A 21,476-nucleotide genomic window follows, 5' to 3' on the forward strand; every position below is an offset into this window, starting at 1 on the left:
GGGTGGGAGGATGAGTTAGCCTGGTGATGGGTATTAAAGAGGGCATGTTCTGCATGGAGCACTGGGTGTTATGCACAAACAGTGAATCATGGAACACTACATCAAAAACTAACGATGTCATGTATGGTGATTAACGTAACAAAAAATTTTTAAAAAGGCAATTTCACACACAGAGGGAAAAAAAAATGAGAGCAAAGACCTTAATACGGCAAAAGTCAGAAAGGTTTAAAAAAAAAAAAGAAAAATTAAGAGCAGAAATAAGACCAAGCATATCATTAAGAGTAATAAATGTGATAAAAAAGGAACTCCCAAAAGGTGTTAAACATCAAGGTGTTAAACATCAAGTTACCTCATATTTTCACGATGACACCAAAGGTTGAAAATAGGAACAAGAATATATTCGGCAGATGCAGGCAGAAAGGAGGGGTAATAGTGAGAAAGTCAGATACTTAATATCAGAAAGCATTAAATGGGGAAAAAAGAACATTTCATAGCTAAGATGTCACTGTTAATAATCATTATGTATTAAATATGACGTGAAATGTATAAAGAATGTTACACACGTAAGAGTTTGGCAAAGCTACACTCTTGGTAGGAGACTAACACTACCTTTCAGATTTTGGTAGATCAAGTGGACAGGTGATCAAAAGGAAGACTTTGGCACTTGTTCTCTGTACCTGAAACATCTTCCCCAGATATACATGACTTGTTCTTTCCTTTCAGTCAGGTCTCTACTCAGATGTGACTATAAAGAAGCATCTCCTGACCTATCAAAATAAAGTGACATGCCTCATTATTTTATATGCACTAATATATCCCAGGAACATTACATCTTTTTTCCTTGGTCCCAGCCAGAATGTAAGCTTCCTGGGAACAGGGATCTTGTTATGCTCTTTCCTGTTTGTGTAGTACCTATAAAAGTTTGTGACACTTTGTAGGTGCTCAATAAATATTTACTGATTGAATAATTCAGCTGCACTATCCAATATGGTGCCCTTAGTCACATGTATCTATTTAAATTAAAACTAGGGGCGCCTGGGTGGCTCAGTTGTTAAGTGTCTGCCTTTGGCTCAGGTCATGGTCCCAGGGTCCTGGGATCGAGCCCATGTCGGGCTCCCTGCTGGGTAGGAAGCCTGCTTCTCCCTCCCCCACTCCCCCTGCTTGTGTTCCCTCTCTTGCTATGTCTCTGTCAAATAAATAAAATCTTTTAAAAAACTTTTTAGGGCACCTGGGTGGCTCGGTTGGGCGACTGCCTTCGGCTCAGGTCATGATCCTGGAGTCCCTGGATCGAGTCCCGCATCGGGCTCCCTGCTCAGCGGGGAGTCTGCTTCTCCCTCTGACCCTCCCCCCTCTCATGTGCTCGCTCGCTCTCATTCTCTAATAAATAAATAAAATCTTTAAAAAAACAAAAATAAAAATAAACTTTTTAAAAAATTAAAACTAAAAGATTGAGTTCCTCAAACTAGCCACATTTTGAGAGCTCAAAAGCCATATATGACCAGTGGCTGCCTTATCACATTGCAGATACAGAACATTTCCATCATCACAATACTGTTGATCAGGTCTTATTCATAGGTTTGAATAATAAATAAAGGCAAGTAATTCTGTGCATAACAGAATTCATCTTATTAAATGCCCATAGGGCCATTTCAATAATGGATCATCTACTGAGGCACAGGGAAAACAATTCCAAGAAATAAAAGTTGGGCAGGTCATATTCAGTAACAACACTGCAATGTAGCTGGAGCAAGGAGATACAATTTTCTTGGCTTTCGAAATACAGGTATCCTCTGCTTTCCAAAAGCTCATTTCATGTCACTTTGCTTTTACAAAAGGCTTACATTTCTACAGTAATGGTTTTTTTCATAAAAGTGAAAATCCTCTTCAGATTTCTTTCAGTTAGCAAAAACAGGTACTACTGTAGGTCTTTCATAAAAGCGAAGTGGCGTGTCACGAACTTTCAGAAAGTGGGGGATACTCTTCGCTTTTCACCATTTCAGCTTACCAAAGGTTTCATAGGAATGCTCTACTTTCGGATAACGAGGGAACTTTGTATATGGAAATTAAGGAACACTACCTTTTTTTTTTTTAAGATTTGTTAGCACGCACAAGAATGGGGAGCAGCAGGCAGGGGGAGAAGCAGGCTCCCACTGAGCAAGGAGCCTGATGTGGGGCTCGATCCCAGGACCCTGGGGTCATGACCTGAGCCAAAGGCAGATGGTTAACTGAGTGACTCAGGTGTCCCTAAGGAACACTTCTTAAAATCAAAACCAGAATTATTGACTATTTAAGAGTTAATGTCAAAATAATATCAAAATCTGAAATGTGGCCAAAGGTATACTGAGAAGAAAATTCACGCTGTTAAAGGTGTTTTATAATTATATAAGAAAGATTAAAAATGATTAAGCACTCAGGAAAGAAAAACTACAGAATAACCAAAAGATATTGGAATGAAAACTGAATGAATGTTTAAGCAAAATAAAAATATACAGAATGGGAATAACATATGGGGGAGAATTTTTAAATTCTAAGAAAATAATATGTACATTATGGCAATAAGTGAGAAACTTGAGTAAAACTGATGTCTCTCCAAAAAGATGTAGATTCGTAAAACATGCAAGAAATGGTTAATAGTTCAGGAAAACCCAGTTTGCCAAAGATTTGCCCCAAGTGGGACTGAGACTAGGTGGTTTTACTGTTGAGTTCTAACAAACCCTTCAAAGTAAAACTAAGAGGTCTCAGAAACCAGACTATGAGCACTGTAAGAGCAAGGAGTATTGTGTTTTACTCACTATATCCGTAGCTCCTGACCTACAGCACCTGGCATACAGTAAAAACTAAAAGTCTGTTAAGTGACTGGAAAGGGAACATTTTGTTAGAATATTTTATGTGTAATTTTCAAAGAAGGTCATGTAACATTTTTAATTATAAAAAATGAAAACATTTCTGGAGCAGTATTCATTTTTAATAAAGTCCCTTGAATATAGAAGTGAAAATTTACCTATCAAGACTTTTATAAAAACAATTTATTTCCCACATGGGAATTACCCCCTTATTAAACAACTAATAAAATATGTGATACACAGTCATACATTTAAAGACAACCAGTAATTTGATGTACAAGGCGAAAAACTTCAGGAGATAAATATGTCCAACATAACTAAAAGGAGCTGGACTGCACTTACAAATTGCTTAATTGGAAAGGGAATTAGTGTTTTAGGAAAAGTTCTTGCCAATGAAAATATTACTCTTAAAAAAAGACCAGTATACAAAAATGTTGATTGACAAAGCCAAAATATTTGTTTCAATTCTTATATACTGTAAATGAGGTTCATATTAAATGAAAATAAAAGGCTAAACATCCATCAATATATGAAAAAGGAATTCAGTTGCTCAAATAGTAGATACAACTTCATATTCATATTCAAATCTACTCCCAGAATCATGAATTGACTTTTTAAAAAAATAATTTATCAACTACCACCTAGTTATTAACAATGATGAGTATCACTATGACATATTATTTACTTCTCCTGTGCATTTATCACTATAGTACAATATAAAACTTCCAATCTAATTTTATGGCCCTGTAATCAAGCTAATTAGTACCTTAAAAATAAAGTTCTAAATATAAAACTGGTGGTTTAAGGCTCAGTAAACAGTAACCACACATCTTCTAATAGATTTTCTTCGTCAAGAGAGTAAGCTAGCCAAAGGTTTTTTCTTTCTTTTGTGACATTGCTTCATGTTACTCTGTTCGATCCCACTTTTCTCCCAGTTAAAAAAAAAAAAAAGGAGAAATAAGGACGGTGAATGGCCTCCAATCATTATTATGGGTTTGTTTCTGTTTAAGCCAAAAACCTTTAAAAATAGGTCTTTAGTTCTGGCAGATTAAATTCTCAAAAATTCACATTTTCTTCAAAAAATTTCAACTGGCGAGCTTTCACACTGTAAGTTGTATATTTTTCACCCATGTGCTCCTGCAAACGTACCTATTTGGGAAACATAAAAAGAAAATCAGTATATAGTAGAAGAAAACATTTTTGTAATCTTAGAAGAAGAACTTTTCTGGGGCACCTGGGTGGCTCAGTCCTTACGTGTCTGCCTTTGGCTCAGGTCGTGATCCCAGGGTCCTGGGATGGAGCCCCACATCAGGCTCCCTGCTCAGCGGGAAGCCTGCTTCTCCCTCTCCCACTCCCCCTTCTTGTGTTCCCTCTCTCACTGTCTCTCTCTCTCAAATAAATAAATAAAATCTTAAAAAAAAAAAAAGTAAATATACAATACAATATGTATGAAAGATGACAGAGAAAGGACCAGGACTGTATCTCCTCACATGGACAAAAACTGTACTGGCTGAATGCCTGATGTAACTATTTCAGAACTTCTGCAGTCTATTAAAGGCTTGCAACTTCCAGGGGAAGGCTTGGAGGGTAAACTGTGGTTAATTTCAATCAATTTCAGTTCCTAGCACCGCCCCGCCCCCAGCTGTGCAGATGTTCTGCAGCAGCCTGCACACAGCTTGTGGAGCCAGGGAAGGCAATAAGAACCTTGTCCTCCAAATACTGGGGATCTGTGTACTGAGAGATGACTGCTGCTTCTGATCAGAGGTGTACACACAGAAGCAGGCAACCACTGTTGCAGCCCTCACTGACCCTGTTACAAACCCCTCCCCCTCCAGCTGAAGCAACTTACAGGGGATTTAAAGAGACCAATATATATGCATAGTGGGAGTCCCAAAGGGGAAGAAAGAGGAAGAGAGATTATTTGAGGAAATAGCCAAAATGTACCAAGTTTGAAGAAAGACCTAAACATCCAAGAAGCTCAATGAACTCTTAAGTAGGCTGAAACAAACAGTTCCTACCCATCACATTATAATCAAACTGTTGAAAGCTGAAGAGAAAGGGAGAATCTTGAAAGCAGCAAGAAAGAGGCAACTCCTCACATACAAGGGATCTCCAACATGATTATCAGCAGATTTCTGATGAGAAATTTTGGAGTCCAGAAGGCAACTGGGCAGTATTTTCAAAACGAAAGACAAGAAAGAAAGAAAAGAAAGAAAGAGAAAGAGAGAAAGAAAGAAAAGAAAGAAACCTGTCAACCAAGAATCCTTTATCTGGCAAAAATATCCTTCAAAAGTGAGGAAAAAAAAGAAATACTGCCATTTGCAACAACATCGATGTATCTTGAAGGCCTTATTCTAAGTGAAATAAGTCAAACAGAAAGGCAAATAAATACTGCATGATCTCACTTATGCAGAATTTTAAAAAACTGAATAGAGAAGAGATTGGTGGTTGCCAGAGGTAGGGGTGGGGGTGGTTAGGGAAATGGGTGAAGGTGGTCAAAAGGTACAAACTTTATGAGGTAAATGAATTCTGGGGATGTAACCGTACAGCATGGTGACTACAGTTAATGATACTGTATTATACATTTGAAAGTTGCTAAGAGTAGATCTTATAAGTTCTCATCACAAGAACAAAATTGTTATAATTATGAGAGGTAATGGATGTTAACCAAACTTACTGTGGTAATCATTTTGCAATATATACAAAAATCATTATGTTGTACACCCTAAACACAATGTTATATATCAATTATGTCTCAATAAAACTGAGGGCAAAAAGTAAGGGAGAACTTAAGATATTACCAGATAAACAAAAGACGAAGAATTTTTACCATCAGACCCAGCCTGCAAAAATACTACAGGGAGTCCTGTTAAGTTGAAATGAAAGCAGGTGCCTGGGTGGCTCAGTCAGTTAAGTGTCTGCCTTCAGCTCAGATCATGATCCCCGGGTCCTGCTGAGCAGGGAGCCTGCTTCTCCTTCTCCCTCTGTCTGCTGCTCCCACTGCTTGTACTCTCCCTCTCTCTGTCAAATAAATAAAATCTTTTAAAACAAACAAAAAAAGTTGAAATGAAAGGACACCAGACAGTAACTCAAAGCTGTATGAAGAAACAAAGATCTCAGTAAAGGTGATATGTGGGCAATTATCAAAGCTAGTATTATGTAACAACAGTTTATAATTCCACTTTTTGTTTTCTACATGAATTAAGAGATACATTCAAAAAATTATCAGTCTAAAAGTTAGTACTATTGTAACTTTGTTTAGTTTTCTACAAAATTTAAGAGACTAATGCATTAAAAAGGCCAGTTACTAGTTTATGTTTTTGGACTCACAATATATAAAGATGTAATTTTGTGACATCAGTAACTGAAAAGGGTGGGTACAGAGCTTTAAAGCAGCAGAGTTTATGTTATTGAATGTAAGCTGATATAAATTCAGACTAGAGACAGATGGTGGTGATGTTGGTACTACAACAGGAACATACTTAATGTCATTGAACCAAACACTTAAAAACTGTTAAAATGGTAAATTTGAAATTATGTGTATTTTACTACAATTAAACAAGCAATATGTGTATAACACAAATTAAACAACTTAATGTGTTTTAAAATTATTAATTATTAATTTTTTAAAACAATTTTTAAAAACACTGTATCATATATTGAGTCTTTAACATATAGAAATGTAATCTATTTGCCAAAAGCACCACAAAGGAGGTGGGTAGCAGCAAAGCTGTATTAGGCTAAGGAAATGACTCCAGATGGTAACTTGAATCTACAGGAATAAATGAAGAGAACCAGAAATTAATAAATAACAAGGTTACTACAGAAAAAGCTACAAACATATACTTTCTCTCCTCTCTTTCAACTTCAAGAGACAAAGCCATATAAAGAAATAATTATAACAAGATAATGTTGGTTTTGTAACATTTATATGACATGTATGATATGTAAAATGATATCACCATAAAGGGAAAAAGAGAATAGGAATAACATTTCTACATCTCACTGGAATTAAGTGAGTATAAAGCTGAAGTTGATTCTGATAATTTAAGATGTATATGATAGCTTTAGTGCAACCACTAAGGAAAGAAATGGAAAATATATAGGAAAAAAATTATTAAGGAAATTAAAATGCTACATTAGAAAATATTCACTTAATGCAAAAGAAAGCAGTAAAGGAGAAATACAAGAACAAAAAAAACACGAGACATATACAAAACAACAAGTAAAATGCAGACATAAATCCAACTGTATCAGTACTAACATTTAACGTGAATGGATTAAACAATCCAATCAAAAGGCAGAATGTCAGGATGGTAAGAATACAAGACCCAGCCGTATACAGTATCTACAGGAAACACATAATAGATCAAAGGTACAAACAGACTGAAAGTAAAAGGACAGAAAAAGGTATACCATGCAAACAGCAACCATAAGAAAGCTGAAGTGGCTATACTAATATCAGCTAAAATAGACTTTGAAACAAAAACATGTTACTAGAGATAAAGAGGAACATTTTATGATAAAAGAGTCAATCCATCAGAAAGATATAACAGTTATATACATCTAAGCACCTAATCAAAGCACCAAAATACATGAAGCAAAATTGATAGAAGTGGAGGAAGAAATTCAACAATAGTTGGAGACATCAATGACATCGATGGAGACATAACACTCCACTTTCAGTAATGGGCAAAACAACCAGGCAGAAGATCAACAAGGAAAATAAAATTAAAAAAAAGAAGAAGAAGCAGAAGAAGATCAACAAGAAAATAAGCTATCTGGTCAACACTATAAACAAACTACAACTAACAGACATCTAAAAAATACTCCCCACAACGAGAGCTGAATATAAATGTTCTTCTCCAGCGCACACAGAAAATTTCCAGGTTAGACCATATGCTAGACCATAAAACAAAGCTCAATAAATTTAAAAAGATAAAAATAATAAGTATGTTCTACAGCCACAATAAAATGCAATTAGAAATAAGTAACAGAAAGAAATTGGGGAAACTTAAAAATATATGGAAATTAAACAACACACTCCTAAATAACCAACCTTACAGAAATAAAAAATATTTAAAAGGATTGCTATAATTACATGCTAATTAGTTAACTTGGATGAAATGGACAAATTCCTAGTAAGACACAAAATTAGAAACAGAAGAACAGACAATCTGAGTATAACAAGACACTAAGTTCATCATCAAGAAACTATCCACAAAGAGAAGCCCAGGCCCAGATGCCTTCATTGGTGAATTCTACCAAACATTAAAAGAATACCAATTACTCATTAACTCTTCCAAAAAAATAGAAGATTAGGGAACACTGCCCAACACATTCTATGAAGCAATTATTACCCTAATAACACAACCAAAGACATCACAGAAAATTAAAGACCAATATCTTGTAAGAATATGGACAAAAGAATCTTCAACAAAATACAAGAAACATGACTCCAAAATCATATTAGTATATAACATGACCAAGTGAGGTATATCACAGGAATGCATGGATGGTTTAACATCCCAAAATCAATTAATATAACACACTGTCAATAGCATTAAATACAAAAGCCATATAATCATCAAAATAGAAAGCATCTGACAAACCCAACACCTTCTTTGATAAACGAAGCAAAAAAACACTCAACAAACCAGGAAAAGAAGGAACCTTCTTCAACCTCATAAAGGGTATCTATAAAAACCCACAGTCAACTAATGGTGAAAGACTGGATGCTTTCCCTGTTAGATCAGAAACAAGTCAAGGTTGTCCACTTGCACCACTTCCACTCAACACTGTACTGGAGGTTCTAGCCAGGCCAATAGGCAAGAAAAGAAAACTAGAAAGTAAAACTAACTCTATTCACAGATGACATATTATATATAGAAAATTCCAAGGAGTCCACCACCACCAAAAAAAAAAAAAAAAAGAATATTAAACCCAGTAAACAAGCTTAGCAAGGTTGTAGGACCCAAGGTCAAGATTTTCAAAATCAAATTTATTACTATGCATTTGCAATAAACAATCCCAAATGAATATATAAAATTCCAATAGCATCAAAAAGAAGAAAATACACAGGAATAAATTTGACAAGAGAGGTACCAAACTTACACTCTGAAAATTGTAAAACATTGTTTAAGGAAACTTAAGATCTAAATAAATGGAAAATCACATGTTCTTGAATCAAAAGTCATTTATTAAGATGGTAATACTCCACAAATTAATCTGCAGATTCAATTCAGTCCCTATAAGAATCCCAGCTAGCTTCTTTGAAGAAATTGACAAGCAAATTCTATAGAATTGTAAGGGACCCAGAATAGCCAAAACAATTTTGAAAAATAACCAAGTTGGAGGACTCATCTATCTTGATTTCAAAATTTACTACAAAGCAACAGTTACCAAGACAGTATAGTACCAGCATAAGGACAAACACAGATTAAAGGAATAGTATTGAGAGTCTAAAGATAAATCCATGTGTATATGGTCTTTTTTTTTTGACAAGGTGAGAGAATAGTCTTTCCAACAAATGATAGACAACAGGATAGCCACATATATAAGAATGAAGATGGACCTTTACTCCAAGCCATATAAAAAAATTAACTCAAAATACATCAAAGAGGGGCGCCTGGGTGGCTCAGACGGTTAAGCGTCTGCCTTCGGCTCAGGTCGTGATCCCAGGGTCCTGGGATCGAGCACCACATCAGGCTCCCCGCTCAGCGGGGAGCTTGCTTCTTCCTCTCCCTGTGCCTGCTGCTTCCCATGCTTGTGCTCTCTCTCTCTCTGTCAAAAATAAATAAAATGTTTAAAAAAAAAAAAATACATCAAAGACCTAAATGTACAGACTACAACTATAATCCTTTTAGAGAAAAATCTAAAGGTAAACCTATATGATCTTGGACTTGGCAACGGGTTCTTTGATGACACCAAAAACACAAGTAGCAAAAGAAAAATAAATTGTGGACTTCCTCAAAACTGAAAATTTTTGTGCTTCAAAGAACACTATAAAGGAAGTAAAAAGAAGAGGAGGTGGGGCAGCAGCTGCACTTGCCACCCAAGGTGAATGATGGGCTGAAGGTGGAGCTGGAGAAATTCAGGGGGCAGGGCCCTGCCCAAACCCATTGCACCCCAAAGGTGGGGGCCTACAAAGGAGAGGCTGGCCCCAAGCACCCCAGCGCCCACAGGGAGGACCTGGAGCTGCCCCAGACCAATAGGATTTGCCCCGACCACCGCCTCCCATTGAAATAAAGGTAAGGATTTCACACCGTTAAAAAAAAAGAGGGTGGGGGAGTAAAAAGACATTCTACCACTCCCACAGAATGGGAAAAATATTTATAAATCATATATTTGATAATAAGACTTCTATCTAGAATATATAGAGAATTCCACAAAACTCATTAATTAAAATATAAATAATTCAATTTAAAAATCAGCAAAGAACTTGAGTAGACATATCTCCAAAGAAAATATACAAATGGAAAGTAGTACATCATTAGTCATCTGGGAAATGCAATGAATACCACTTCATATCTGCTAAGAAGTCTACAAACAAAAAGACAGATAATAACAAGTGTTGACTAGAATGTGGAAAAATCAGAACCCTCTTATGCTGCTGGTAGAAATGTAAAATGGTGCAGTTGCTTTGGAAAGCCATCTGGAAGTTCCTCAAACATTTAAATGTAGATTACCATATGACCCAACAATTCCACTCCTAGTTATACACCCAAGGGAACTGAATCCACACAGGAGCTTGCACACCAATGTTTATACCAAACTTAGTCACGATAGGCAAAAAGTGGAAACAACCCAAATGTCCATCAACTGATGAAAAGATTAAACAAAATATTGGGTGGCATATCCACACAACAGAATACTGTTCAGCCATAAAAAGGAATGAAGTACTGATACATGCTCCTAGACAGATGAAACTTGAAGACATCATGCTAAGTGATAGAAGCCAGTCACAAAAGACTACATATTTTATATGATTCTATTAAATGAAATGTCCAGAATAGGTAAATTTATATAGAAAAGGCAGATTACTGGTTCCTTAGAGCTGAAAGGAGAAGATAGAGGGCCAACAGCTAGAAGTACAAGGTTGCTTTTTAAGGAGACAATAATATTTAAAATTGACTGTGGTGACAGCAAATATATATTTGTGAATATATTAAAAACCACTGAACTGTACACTTAAAATGGGTGAATCACATGGTATGTGAATTATATCTTAATAAACCTATTAAAAAAGGTAATCCTTAATTTAATTCAACCTGATTGAGTTGAATCTACTGAATCCTAGAACAGAAAGATTTTTTTCTTTTGCTATAAAGGGTATCAGCGTGACAATTAGTGAAATTTAAGTAAGGTCTGTAAATTAGATAATGGTATTGCATTAATGTTAATTTTCTGAATTTGGTCACTGAGCTGTGGTTATATAAGGACATATTCTTTTTATTTATTTATTTATTTTTTTCCAGAGAGAGAGAGAGAGAATCCCAAGCAGGCTCTGCACTCAGTGTGGAGCCTGATGCAGGGCTTGATTCCAAAACCCCGAGATCATGACCTGAGCCAAAATCAAGACACCCAACCAAATGACCCACCCAGGCACCCCTATAAGGACATATTCTTGTTTTTAGGAAATACTGAAGAATTTAGAGGTGGAGAGACATTCTCACAAATGGATAGAAAAATAATTATACATATGGAGAATGAGAATAATGAAGCAAAAGTGGCAGAATAGTAATATTAGGGAATATAGATGAGGAGTATTTAGGAATTCTTTATATTCTTTTTGCAACTTTGTTAGTCTAAAATTATTTTAAAATAAAAAATTAAAACAACACTTAGATATCATTTATTATTAAATTGCTGGAGAAGTGACATTCAGTAGTGGCCATCCAGGATAACAGACTTTCCATCCTGGAACATGGCACAGTTTGTCCATAACCTTGCAGAGAAGGCCCCAGCGCTGCTGTGACTTACTCAAAGCTTTGGCCACATTTTGGCTAGGTTGAGCTGGTTCTTCCAACCAGTCTCTGCTGAGATTCCTACAGCTATTCAGAGCTCGGAAAAAATTATCAAGAGTGTTCAAAAACTATCAGCTTCCAACAATTCACAGATAAGGAAGCTCTGCTGAATGGTTTGGTGGCCACTGAGGTGTGGATGTGGTTTTATGTTGGTGAGATCACAGGCAAGTGTGACATCACTGGCTATGACATTTAAAAACCAATCTTTAACATCTGTTTATATTTGGTTTGAGTGTTCTTGGACCATGTGTGTTCAGACTGGAATTTGAATAAAATAAGGTAACGTATCAAAGACAAAAATAAACTGGTGGAGAAGCAACTGTATTTCTAGGAATTTAAGGCTTTACTGTTGTTGCTATTATTACCACCAAAAAACTAGAAATATAAATATTTTAAAAGTATAACTAGTCAAAAAATGTTTGTTCAGGCACTACTCTGAAAGTTTCCATAATGCAGGTGTGATGAAATGCAACCGACTCACTGGAGAATAATCTGCATGACCCAATCAGGAACTAGCCCAGGGAGAACAGGAGAAGAGTAGTGGCCTCAGAAGCACAGGAACGATCAAGAGTGATTGTTACTACAAGGACCTGGCTGTGCTTCTAAGCTCAGTTGTACCATTATGTGAAAAATACATACTATAAACTGTGTATGGGCTAATCCTGTTTGGGCTCAAAAAAAAAGGCTATGATACATATATGGATGTGATGGATGTGTACATACACAGCAAACCAGAGACGTATGTATAAGAGAATAAAAGGCAGTATAGAACAGTGGGTGAGAACATGGGCTCTGGAATCAGACTGTCTGCAATGAAGGCCAATTGTTCAGCCAACTGTTAGCAGTGTGACTTCGGGCAACTCATTTAACCTCTCTGTGCTACAGAGTCTTCCTCCATAAAATGGATCACTCGTAACAACTTCAGTGGATTGTTGGAGATTTAAATGACTTAATATATGTAAAGTGCTTAGAAAACCGTGTTAGTAGTAGTAAATGTTACTACTATTTATGGAATGATAGACAACAAAATCTGGAATCACTGAGGGCTAAGATTACACTGATTTTTATTTTTAAATCTGTGTGTTCTAAATGTTCTACAACAACCATATATTTATTACCTTTTTATCAGACAAGAAAAAGCAGTAATTTTTAAAAATTGGTATATAGTTGCTTGTGTTCCATAAATATAAGTATGCCTTACTGTTCACTTTCAAATAGGTGAGCATATATAATGAATCTCTCAAAAAGAAATAAGATTTAAGTATAAGAACAGTAACCTTAAGCAGAAAAGTCAGGTGAGTCAAACTAAAATTTATTTAGAGAATGATTCTATAGCATCCTAATCAAAATCTGAGCTGACATTTTTACAAAAATTACTAAGTTGATCCTGAAGCTCACATGGAAACGCAAATAATAGCCATAAGAGTTTGAAAAAAAAAGAGTAAAGTTAGACGACTAACACTTCCTGATTTCAAAACTTACTACAATGCTACAGTAATGAAGACAGTGTAGCATAGACATAGAGACATAAACCAATGGAACATAATTGAGAGTCTAGAAATAAACCCTTACATTATGGTCAACTGATTTTCAAAAAGGGTGTCAAGACAATTCAGTAGGAAAAGAACAGTCTGCTGGGACAACTGGATATCCACATGCAGAAGAATAAAGATGAAGCCCTTCCTTGTACAATGAACTCAAATGGATTATAGACCTATTTGTAAGAACCTGTATGATAAAACTATTAGAAGAAATGACAGGAATAAATCTTCAAGACCTTAGGTTAGGCAAAGCCTTCTTAGATATGACACCAAAACTACAAATAACAAAAAATAAGATAAATAAATTAGACTTTAACAAAATTAAAATCTTTTGTGCTACAAACAATGCCATGAAGGAAGTGAAAACACCACTACAGAATAAGGAAAACTTTTTGTAAATCACATATCTGATAAAGGACTTGTATCTAGAATATACAAACAACTCTTATAACTCAACAATAAAAAGATAAATAATAATTCCAAGATATGTAAAAGGTCAGAATAGATGCGTCTCTAAAAAACATCTACAGATGACCAAAAGGCGCATGAAAGATGCAAACATCAGGGCGCCTGGGTGGCTCAGTCGGTTAAGCGACTGCCTTCGGCTCAGGTCATGATCCCAGGGTCCTGGGATCGAGTCCCGCATCAGGCTCCCTGCTTTGCGGGGAGCCTGCTTCTCCCTCTCCCACTCCCCCTGCTTGTGTTCCCTCTCTCGCTGTGTCTCTCTCTGTCAAATAAATAAATAAAATCTTAAAAAAAAAAAAAAAAAAGATGCAAACATCATTACCCATTAGGGAAAAGCAAATCAAAACGATAATGAGGTATCACTTCCCACCTACTAGGATGGCTATAATCAAAATGATGACAATAACAAGTGTTGACAAGAATGTGGAGAAATTAGAACCGTCATACATTACTGATGGGAATAGAAAATGGTACAACTACTTTGGAAAACAGTCTGGCAGTTCTTCAAAATGTTAAACATAGACTTTCTATATGATTTAGCAATTTCCACTCCTAGGTACATACCCAAGAAAAATGAAAACATGTCCACACAAAAACAAATGTGCATAGCAGCACTATTCATAATAGTTAAAAAGTGGAAACCACCTAAGTGTCCATCAGCTGATGAACAGATAAACAAAATGTGGTATAGCCATAATGGAATATTATCTGACCATATAAAACAATGAAGAATGTGATATATGCTACAACATGGATGAATCTTGAAAACATTATGCTAACTGAAAGAAGCCAATCACAAAAGACCACATGTTTTGTATGAGTCCATTTAAATGAAATGTCCAGAATAGGCAAATCTATAGGCATAGAAATATCAGTGGTTGCTTAAGGGTGGAGGGCTTGGGGGACAATGGAGAGTGATGAGTAGAGTCTCTTCTGGGGGTATTAAATGTTCTAACTTTGGTTGTGGTAATGGCTATATAACTCTGTGAACATACTAAAAACCACTGAATGGTATACTTTAAATGGGTGAAATGTACAGTATGTTAATTATATTTCAAAAGTCTGTTAAAAAGAATTCTATACCATAAGCAGCTGACACAGCTAATGGGACACTCACCTCTCTCTCCAATTCATCGTCTTCTTCCAAAAGATCATACACCTGTTCTAAAAGCTGAATCCCCAGGCCCTGGATTACATCAGCTCTCAAAACTTCAACTATTCTTCTGATCTTTTCAGAACCTGGCATGACAGCTAAAAAGCAATTAACAAAGACAGGGAAAAATAAATACTTTCACCACAGCAACATGAAGAACATTTTTTTTTTTTTAAATCTTGTCATATTAAGATTCTTTTCACTTTGACAAGAGTTGGGTTTAATAACTTCATATATTTTTAAAGTGATGACAAATGTATATATGAACTTATACTTCATATCTCATTACCACCTCCTAAACCTAAAATCCACACTGTCTAATTTCAAGAAAAGTCACATGAAAAATCCAAACATGCACTTATATTTATTTAAAGAAAACAACTTTCAGGCAACTTTTCAGGAACACAACTTGCTGCATAAAACAAGATATGCCTTTTATGGAGCTATCCAAACAAAATAATAAAAAAGCAAAAAAATTTTGGCAGCATTATCTTCTTGGTGTGACACATTTCTCCAATAAGCATGCTCTCCAGTTTGCTGTAAAAAAATAAACTGATCACCAGAAGGTAGCTCTTTAAAATGGAGGTCCTCAGCTGCTTCTGCAACTTTCCCATGAAGTATCAGCGTATCCCGGTACTTCCGATGAAGTTTAAATTCTGACACTGGCTCTGGAACCAGGAGATCTTCATAGCTCTCTTTAGACTCCAATTTTAGGGTCTGAGTCATCAACTGCACCAAGTCACTCATTTCATTTGTATGACATTTCCTGGAAAAAAAAAAAATTCCCCTGTGATTTCACTGGCTTTATGAGAATTTTTCATTAAAAAATTAGATACAAAACAACATTTAGGAAGTTCTGCTTCTAAATAGCTAAGTAAGCTCTTATAGACAGACCCTTCCATAAATAAGTATAAACTCAACAAAATACAAAAATACAGTATGTGAAGACAATGGAGAATGTACAAAACCTGGAGGCAGGTTCTGGAGGAGCGTCAACAACTTTTAGCCTAAGGGAAGGCCATAGGCCGCTAAAGTACAACAGAAAACCCACAGTCTCTCTGGCCTGCAAAACCAAAGGGCAGAGTTCAAGACAATCACAGCCACTAGAAAGTGAGAGTGAAATCTTAGAAAAGAGAGACCAGAAAGAAGCCCCAGGTTCTATGTATAAATTCTGCCCAACTATTTTTAAGTAAATTACATCCATGTACAAAGTTCAAGAATATTTAAAGCAATACAAAAAATACCAGCCCCCAATGAGATAAAACTGACAATGTCTGGCACCCAGTCAAAAATACCAGACATGCAAAGAAGCAGGAAAACAACACACATTTATGAAGACAAAAAAATCAGTTAATAGAAACAGACCCAAAAGTGACACTAGTGATAAAATTTGTAGATAAGGACATTAAAGTGCTTATTATAAATATATTCCACATGTCCAAGGTAGAGGAATGCATTAATATATTAAAGAGAGGCACGGAAGTTATAAAAAGACCCAAATAGAACTCCTGGAAATTAAAAAATACACTGTGTTGAAAACATGAGATAGGATGAGCAGACTAGATGCTGTAGAAGAAAACATTAGTGGACCCAAAAACATGGCAGTAGAATCTATGAAAAATGAAACAGAAAAAAAGTATAAAAAACACAAACACCATCAGTGAGCTATCAGACAACTTTAAACAATCTAATATAGACATAGTTAAAATCCTCAAGAAGGCAAGAGGGAGTCCAAAAAAATTATGAAAAACTAACAGTCAAAATTTTTGCAAATCTGATGAAAACTATAAACCATAGATCTAAGAAAACATTCTGTAAGAATTCCAAATGAAATCAGATGTGTTCATTAGAAGAGATAGTTTTAGCTCTAACATGTACCAAAACCCATTTATAATGTTATTGATGGCAGCACTACAGGTCTGAATAAACATGTACGACTAATCAAAATAGAAACTGTTTATGAAAGGAGACAGAAAAGTAAGAACCTTACCGTTCCTTGGAATCCCCATCTGATTTATCAGTTGAACTTGTAGAAGAACTTAATTCATCCTCAGACAGACAGTGGATGAGTTTCCTTTCCTTTAGTGTTTGGAAAAACAAAATTCCACATGACAACACAACCAGAACATAACACACGCAACACTCTTAGATGCAATGTCTAGATACAGTGTGTACTTGGGTCCAATTTAACAGGAGAAACTAATGATCTAAAAGTTGAAGTTACTTTACCCAAATGATATCCCAGTTCACCCATAAAGTTCACAAGTGAACCCTGAAGAACATTAAGGTGAAGTTTTACAAGGCCCTGGAATGTCTCAGCTATGAAGAAATTTCCTTTCCAGAAGAAAGCACACAAATACTTCTGGTACTCCAACTCCTAAGCAGAGGGCTGGTAACCTAAGGAATTTTAAGCTAGATAAAATGCCACCTAAATAAAAGCAACCTCAGTTTGCTTATATCTGAGACTCTTTGTTAAAATACCTTAAAGGATTACTTGATTTAATTATATGCAAACCTTACAACTTTGGAAAATGGAGAGGAATATCTTGATTAGTGAAACAACTTATTCATAGAATACTGTTAAAGCAACAAATCTTCCTTACTTTCAAGAACAGGAAGTTTCTATTTTTTAAAATAATTATATGCTCCTAGAAATAATGTCAGAAATTGCAATACAGAAAAATGGATAATTATTCCCCAGGTATCATTACACAGAAAATGAACATGGGTTGGAAACCTTGCAACTACCCATTTAGCCACTAGATGCTGCCCCTGCATCCTCCCTAGGCGAGAAGCTAAGGAACTCTGACACAAACAGGAAACGGAGCAAAGATATGCAAATGAGACTAAAACTTGGCCAGGTAGGCAGGTATATTGGTTACACAGCAGAATAAGCAAAATGTTGCCTAGTGGAAGCCTTTTGGAAGTCCTGTTTTAAAGACTACCTAAAAAAGATAGTAACTAAGCTACCAACTGCTTATAAGAGCACCTAAAAAACTCATTCCTTTAATGGAGGAAAAATAATCTTTTAGTTATTATTCACCAGTTCTTTTCCTTATCAAGGTGAAAAAATATAACTTAAGGCAGTGCTGTCCCAGAAATCAATGGAGCTGGCATTTATGAGGTTTACTGTAGTAGGCTTGCCTGATATAGACCTGTCCCCCTTTTCCATAGGACTGTGTAATGTACCTGAGCAACAGTGCAGTTGGAAGACAACCATTGGGCAGGGGCGGGCTGGCCTTCTTCTTGTGGTTTCCCTGGCCCTGATGCACTCCGAGAAGCTCTCCTCACTGAAGGGCCTGAAAAAGTGAGCACCCCCAGCAGTTGTTTGTGGTGGGCTGGCCTCAGCAGAAGAGGGCTTTACAGCAAGTGCCAGCCTAGAAGTAACTCAGCATATTCATCATCACTCTGGTGTCTGACACCTCAGTTCAAACCTCGGTTCTAGGTCCACCAGCTCTGTGACCCTGGTCAAGTTATGTAACCTCTCCAAGCTTCAGTGTCCTCAGCGGCAAAATGCAGATAATGCTGCCTTCCTTTGACAGTTACCGTCAACAGGAAATGAGATAATGCTCTTAAAATGCTTCCCATAATGCTTGAGACATCATTCAATAAATAGAAACTGCTAGTACTGTCTTTAGATTATAGTAATAAGAATGATCATGGCCCTCAGCCCAGGGCAGCACCATTCTCCCAGCTTCGTCTCTCTGTTTCTGGGAAGATAGCGCTTCCTGACGAGCAGAATCTGAACATGGAAACAAATTAAACGTTCACTCCATTTCCTGTCTGAAATCTCCCAGGAGTTAATGCCACTCAAAGCCCTCTTGCTCTCTTTTTAATATCCTCTTCCTCTGATAATACAAGTTCCAGACCCCAACAGCCTATGCTGATTTTTTTTTAAAGGCCTAAGAAATTTCAAAAATTCTTCCAAATCTGTTTCCCAAATGGATCACTGATGCTGAAAATTCTTCACACCTCACAATCAGAACCAAGGCTATATCCATAAGCCAAACCAACAACCTCCAATAGATGAAGGAAAGAGAAAACTTTACCTGAGGGGAACACTTCTTCCTGTGACTGCTTTAGTCGCCTCCTCTCTCTTGCTGATAATGGTCGATCCTTTTAAAGACAGTTAATTACTTTCACCCCTACTCACTATTTTTCTAACAACTGCAAAGTTTGACGTATCATCCAGCACTATAGGAAAGGCCCTGCACAGGTCTTTAAAGGAGTATCTGTTCAAAACCAGTCCACATCACGGTTACAACTATTAGCTAGGAATGATCACAACCCTCATTTCTGGGAAGTACTCATTTTTGGAAGGGCAAATGAAAAATTCTGCATTTCTTACATTCAGAATCTACTTAGTTTCCTTAATTAAGTGGAAGTGACCATCCCTGGAACTATATTCCATCCATTTCAATAAAAGCTTCTGCTGAGAATAACAATTTTTGTCCCCTCTGCTGTTTGGCAAAAGGCAGGGCTAAGATGTTTTGTTTTTAAGGTTTTATTTATTTAGGGTGCTTGGGTGGCTCAGTTGTTAAGTGTCTGCCTTCAGCTCAGGTCATGATCCCAGGGTCCTGGGGTCGAGCCCTCCATCGGGCTCAACCGAATGAGCCACCCAGCCCGCCCCAGGTAAGATGTTTTAATACAAAACCTCACAACATATGCAGGATTTTTACAACCAAAAAGTTTTATAAGAAGGTTGAAAAAAATCCAATATACACTCCCACAAACCTTTGATGATGACACCTCCCTGCTCCTCGAACAGCTCACAGACCCAATGGCCACTCTATTTTGGTTTTCAGCATCTTTTTGTGTTAATGTGACATCCGTTTTTCCAACAGTGGGAAGAGAAGGCAAAAGTCGAGGAGCAGCCTCCTGGAACTTAAATAATTAAAAAGAGGGAGGTGGGAAATTATCAATTTCCTATACAGCTACCTCCAAAGTTCCCCCACCAGTAAGTCTCCTTTGTATTTGTTAATGATTTGCTCTCAAAAACTTCAAAACATTGCACTTTATTGGAAAGAAACTCTGCCAAAAGTGAATGACCATCTAAGCTTACAGAGAGGGTGCTTATGAAAGTCACTTCAAGAAATGAGGTGTCGACATGATTTTATGCAGAAGGGAGAAACTATTCATCGGTATAACACAGGAAGGGTTAAGAGATTTATTCTTTGTTAGCTTGTTCCCTTAACTCTCAAGATGACCTGTTCATTTTTGCTGGGGAAGATAAAATCTTTACTCTATTTCTAACTCACTGAGATTTGAAAACTAATAGTTAGCATCTCTCCATTGCCACCCCTCTCCATACGTTCCCTGTATTTCTTATGTGCCTTTTTGGAAACTGCTAATCATTCTAAATGAAGTCTATTTCCCAGGCAGCAGAATAATGACTTACTCCACAGAGCTCTCTGCTGACCTACCTGTCTCTCTTCCCCACTGTGCTCAGGCAGTTCTCTTTTCTTCTGTCGTCGCTGTCGAGAGAGGGAAGGCTCAGAGCCAGAACTCTGTGGCTGTAAACCTGGGTGGGTTCTATCTGGTTTTTCTATAACACATTCACCAGCAACTTGATCCTTAAAAATAATAAAATGAAACAAACAAAAAAGAAAACAGAATAATGAAACAGTCTTTTGAACTTCCAAATGGCCAAACTATTGTAAAATTATAACTGGAATTGAGGAGGAGGAGTGTCTTTCTCAAGATGCATGCTCATTTGCAGTGCTGAGCGGCAAAGACCAAGTGCTGACATCAGTTACCCACATATTCTGGCTTTTTTTCCTCTTTTCCCAAAGAAAAATAAGTACTTACTTTTAAAAAAATATTTATTTATTTATTTTAGAGAGAGAGAGAGAGAATGAGAGAGAGAGCATGAATGGGAGGGGCAGAGAATCCCAGTGCAGAGCCTGAGGCGGGGCTCCATCTCACAACCGAGATCTCAACCTGAGCCGAAACCAAGAGTTGGACACTTAACCAACTGCCCCACACAGGTGCCCCCAAATAAATAATTATATATATGTTTTAAGACATTTAATAAAGATATTTAATAAAGATTAAACAAAGATCTTTATTCATCTGAGACAGATACACAGAGACCGCATGAGCAGGGGGAGAGGCAGAGGGAGAGGGAGAAGCAGGCTCCCCACTGAGCCGGGAGCCTGACCCCAGGATCCAGAGATCATGACCTGAGCCAAAGACAGATGCCTAACCACTGAGCCACCCAGGAGGCACCCCCAAAATAAATAATTATTTTAATTACTCAGATTGTTATTACCCCGAAACTACTGATGTTTTCGATTTACATTTTTTTATTATGTTAATCATCATACATTACATCATTAGTTTTTGATGTAGTGTTCCATGATTCATTGTTTGTGCATAACACCTAGTGCTCCATGCAGTAAGTGCCCTCTTTAATACCCATCACCAGGCTAACCCATCCCCCCACCCC

General features: G+C 36.7%; 2 protein-coding genes across 7 annotated transcripts in view; both read right to left on the minus strand.

Annotated features, from left to right (window-relative positions):
* The window catches only part of ITIH4 (inter-alpha-trypsin inhibitor heavy chain 4), a 121,204-nt gene that overhangs the window by 47,232 nt on the left and 52,496 nt on the right, over window positions 1-21,476 (minus strand). The window lies entirely within an intron of this gene.
* The window catches only part of NEK4 (NIMA related kinase 4), a 32,616-nt gene continuing 14,095 nt past the window's right edge, over window positions 2,956-21,476 (minus strand). For 3 of the 5 annotated variants that reach the window (XM_081818885.1, XM_081818891.1, XM_081818868.1), the window contains 8 exons: window positions 20,452-20,601; window positions 19,763-19,912; window positions 19,078-19,144; window positions 18,218-18,327; window positions 17,019-17,107; window positions 15,589-15,794; window positions 14,993-15,126; window positions 2,956-3,992 (listed from right to left, as the gene is read on the minus strand). In XM_081818885.1, coding sequence (XP_081675011.1) covers window positions 3,900-3,992; window positions 14,993-15,126; window positions 15,589-15,794; window positions 17,019-17,107; window positions 18,218-18,327; window positions 19,078-19,144; window positions 19,763-19,912; window positions 20,452-20,601 — 999 coding nt within the window. In that variant the 3' untranslated portion in view covers window positions 2,956-3,899. Of the gene's footprint in view, window positions 3,993-5,673; window positions 5,865-14,992; window positions 15,127-15,588; window positions 15,795-17,018; window positions 17,108-18,217; window positions 18,328-19,077; window positions 19,145-19,762; window positions 19,913-20,451; window positions 20,602-21,476 lie in introns of all 5 variants that reach the window. The other 2 variants (XR_014145023.1, XM_081818876.1) reach the window with 2 other exon arrangements.

This window comes from Leptonychotes weddellii, chromosome 1 (assembly GCF_054177405.1).
Source record: "Leptonychotes weddellii isolate Sample4059 chromosome 1, ASM5417740v2, whole genome shotgun sequence".
Taxonomy (NCBI): Eukaryota; Metazoa; Chordata; class Mammalia; order Carnivora; family Phocidae; genus Leptonychotes; species Leptonychotes weddellii.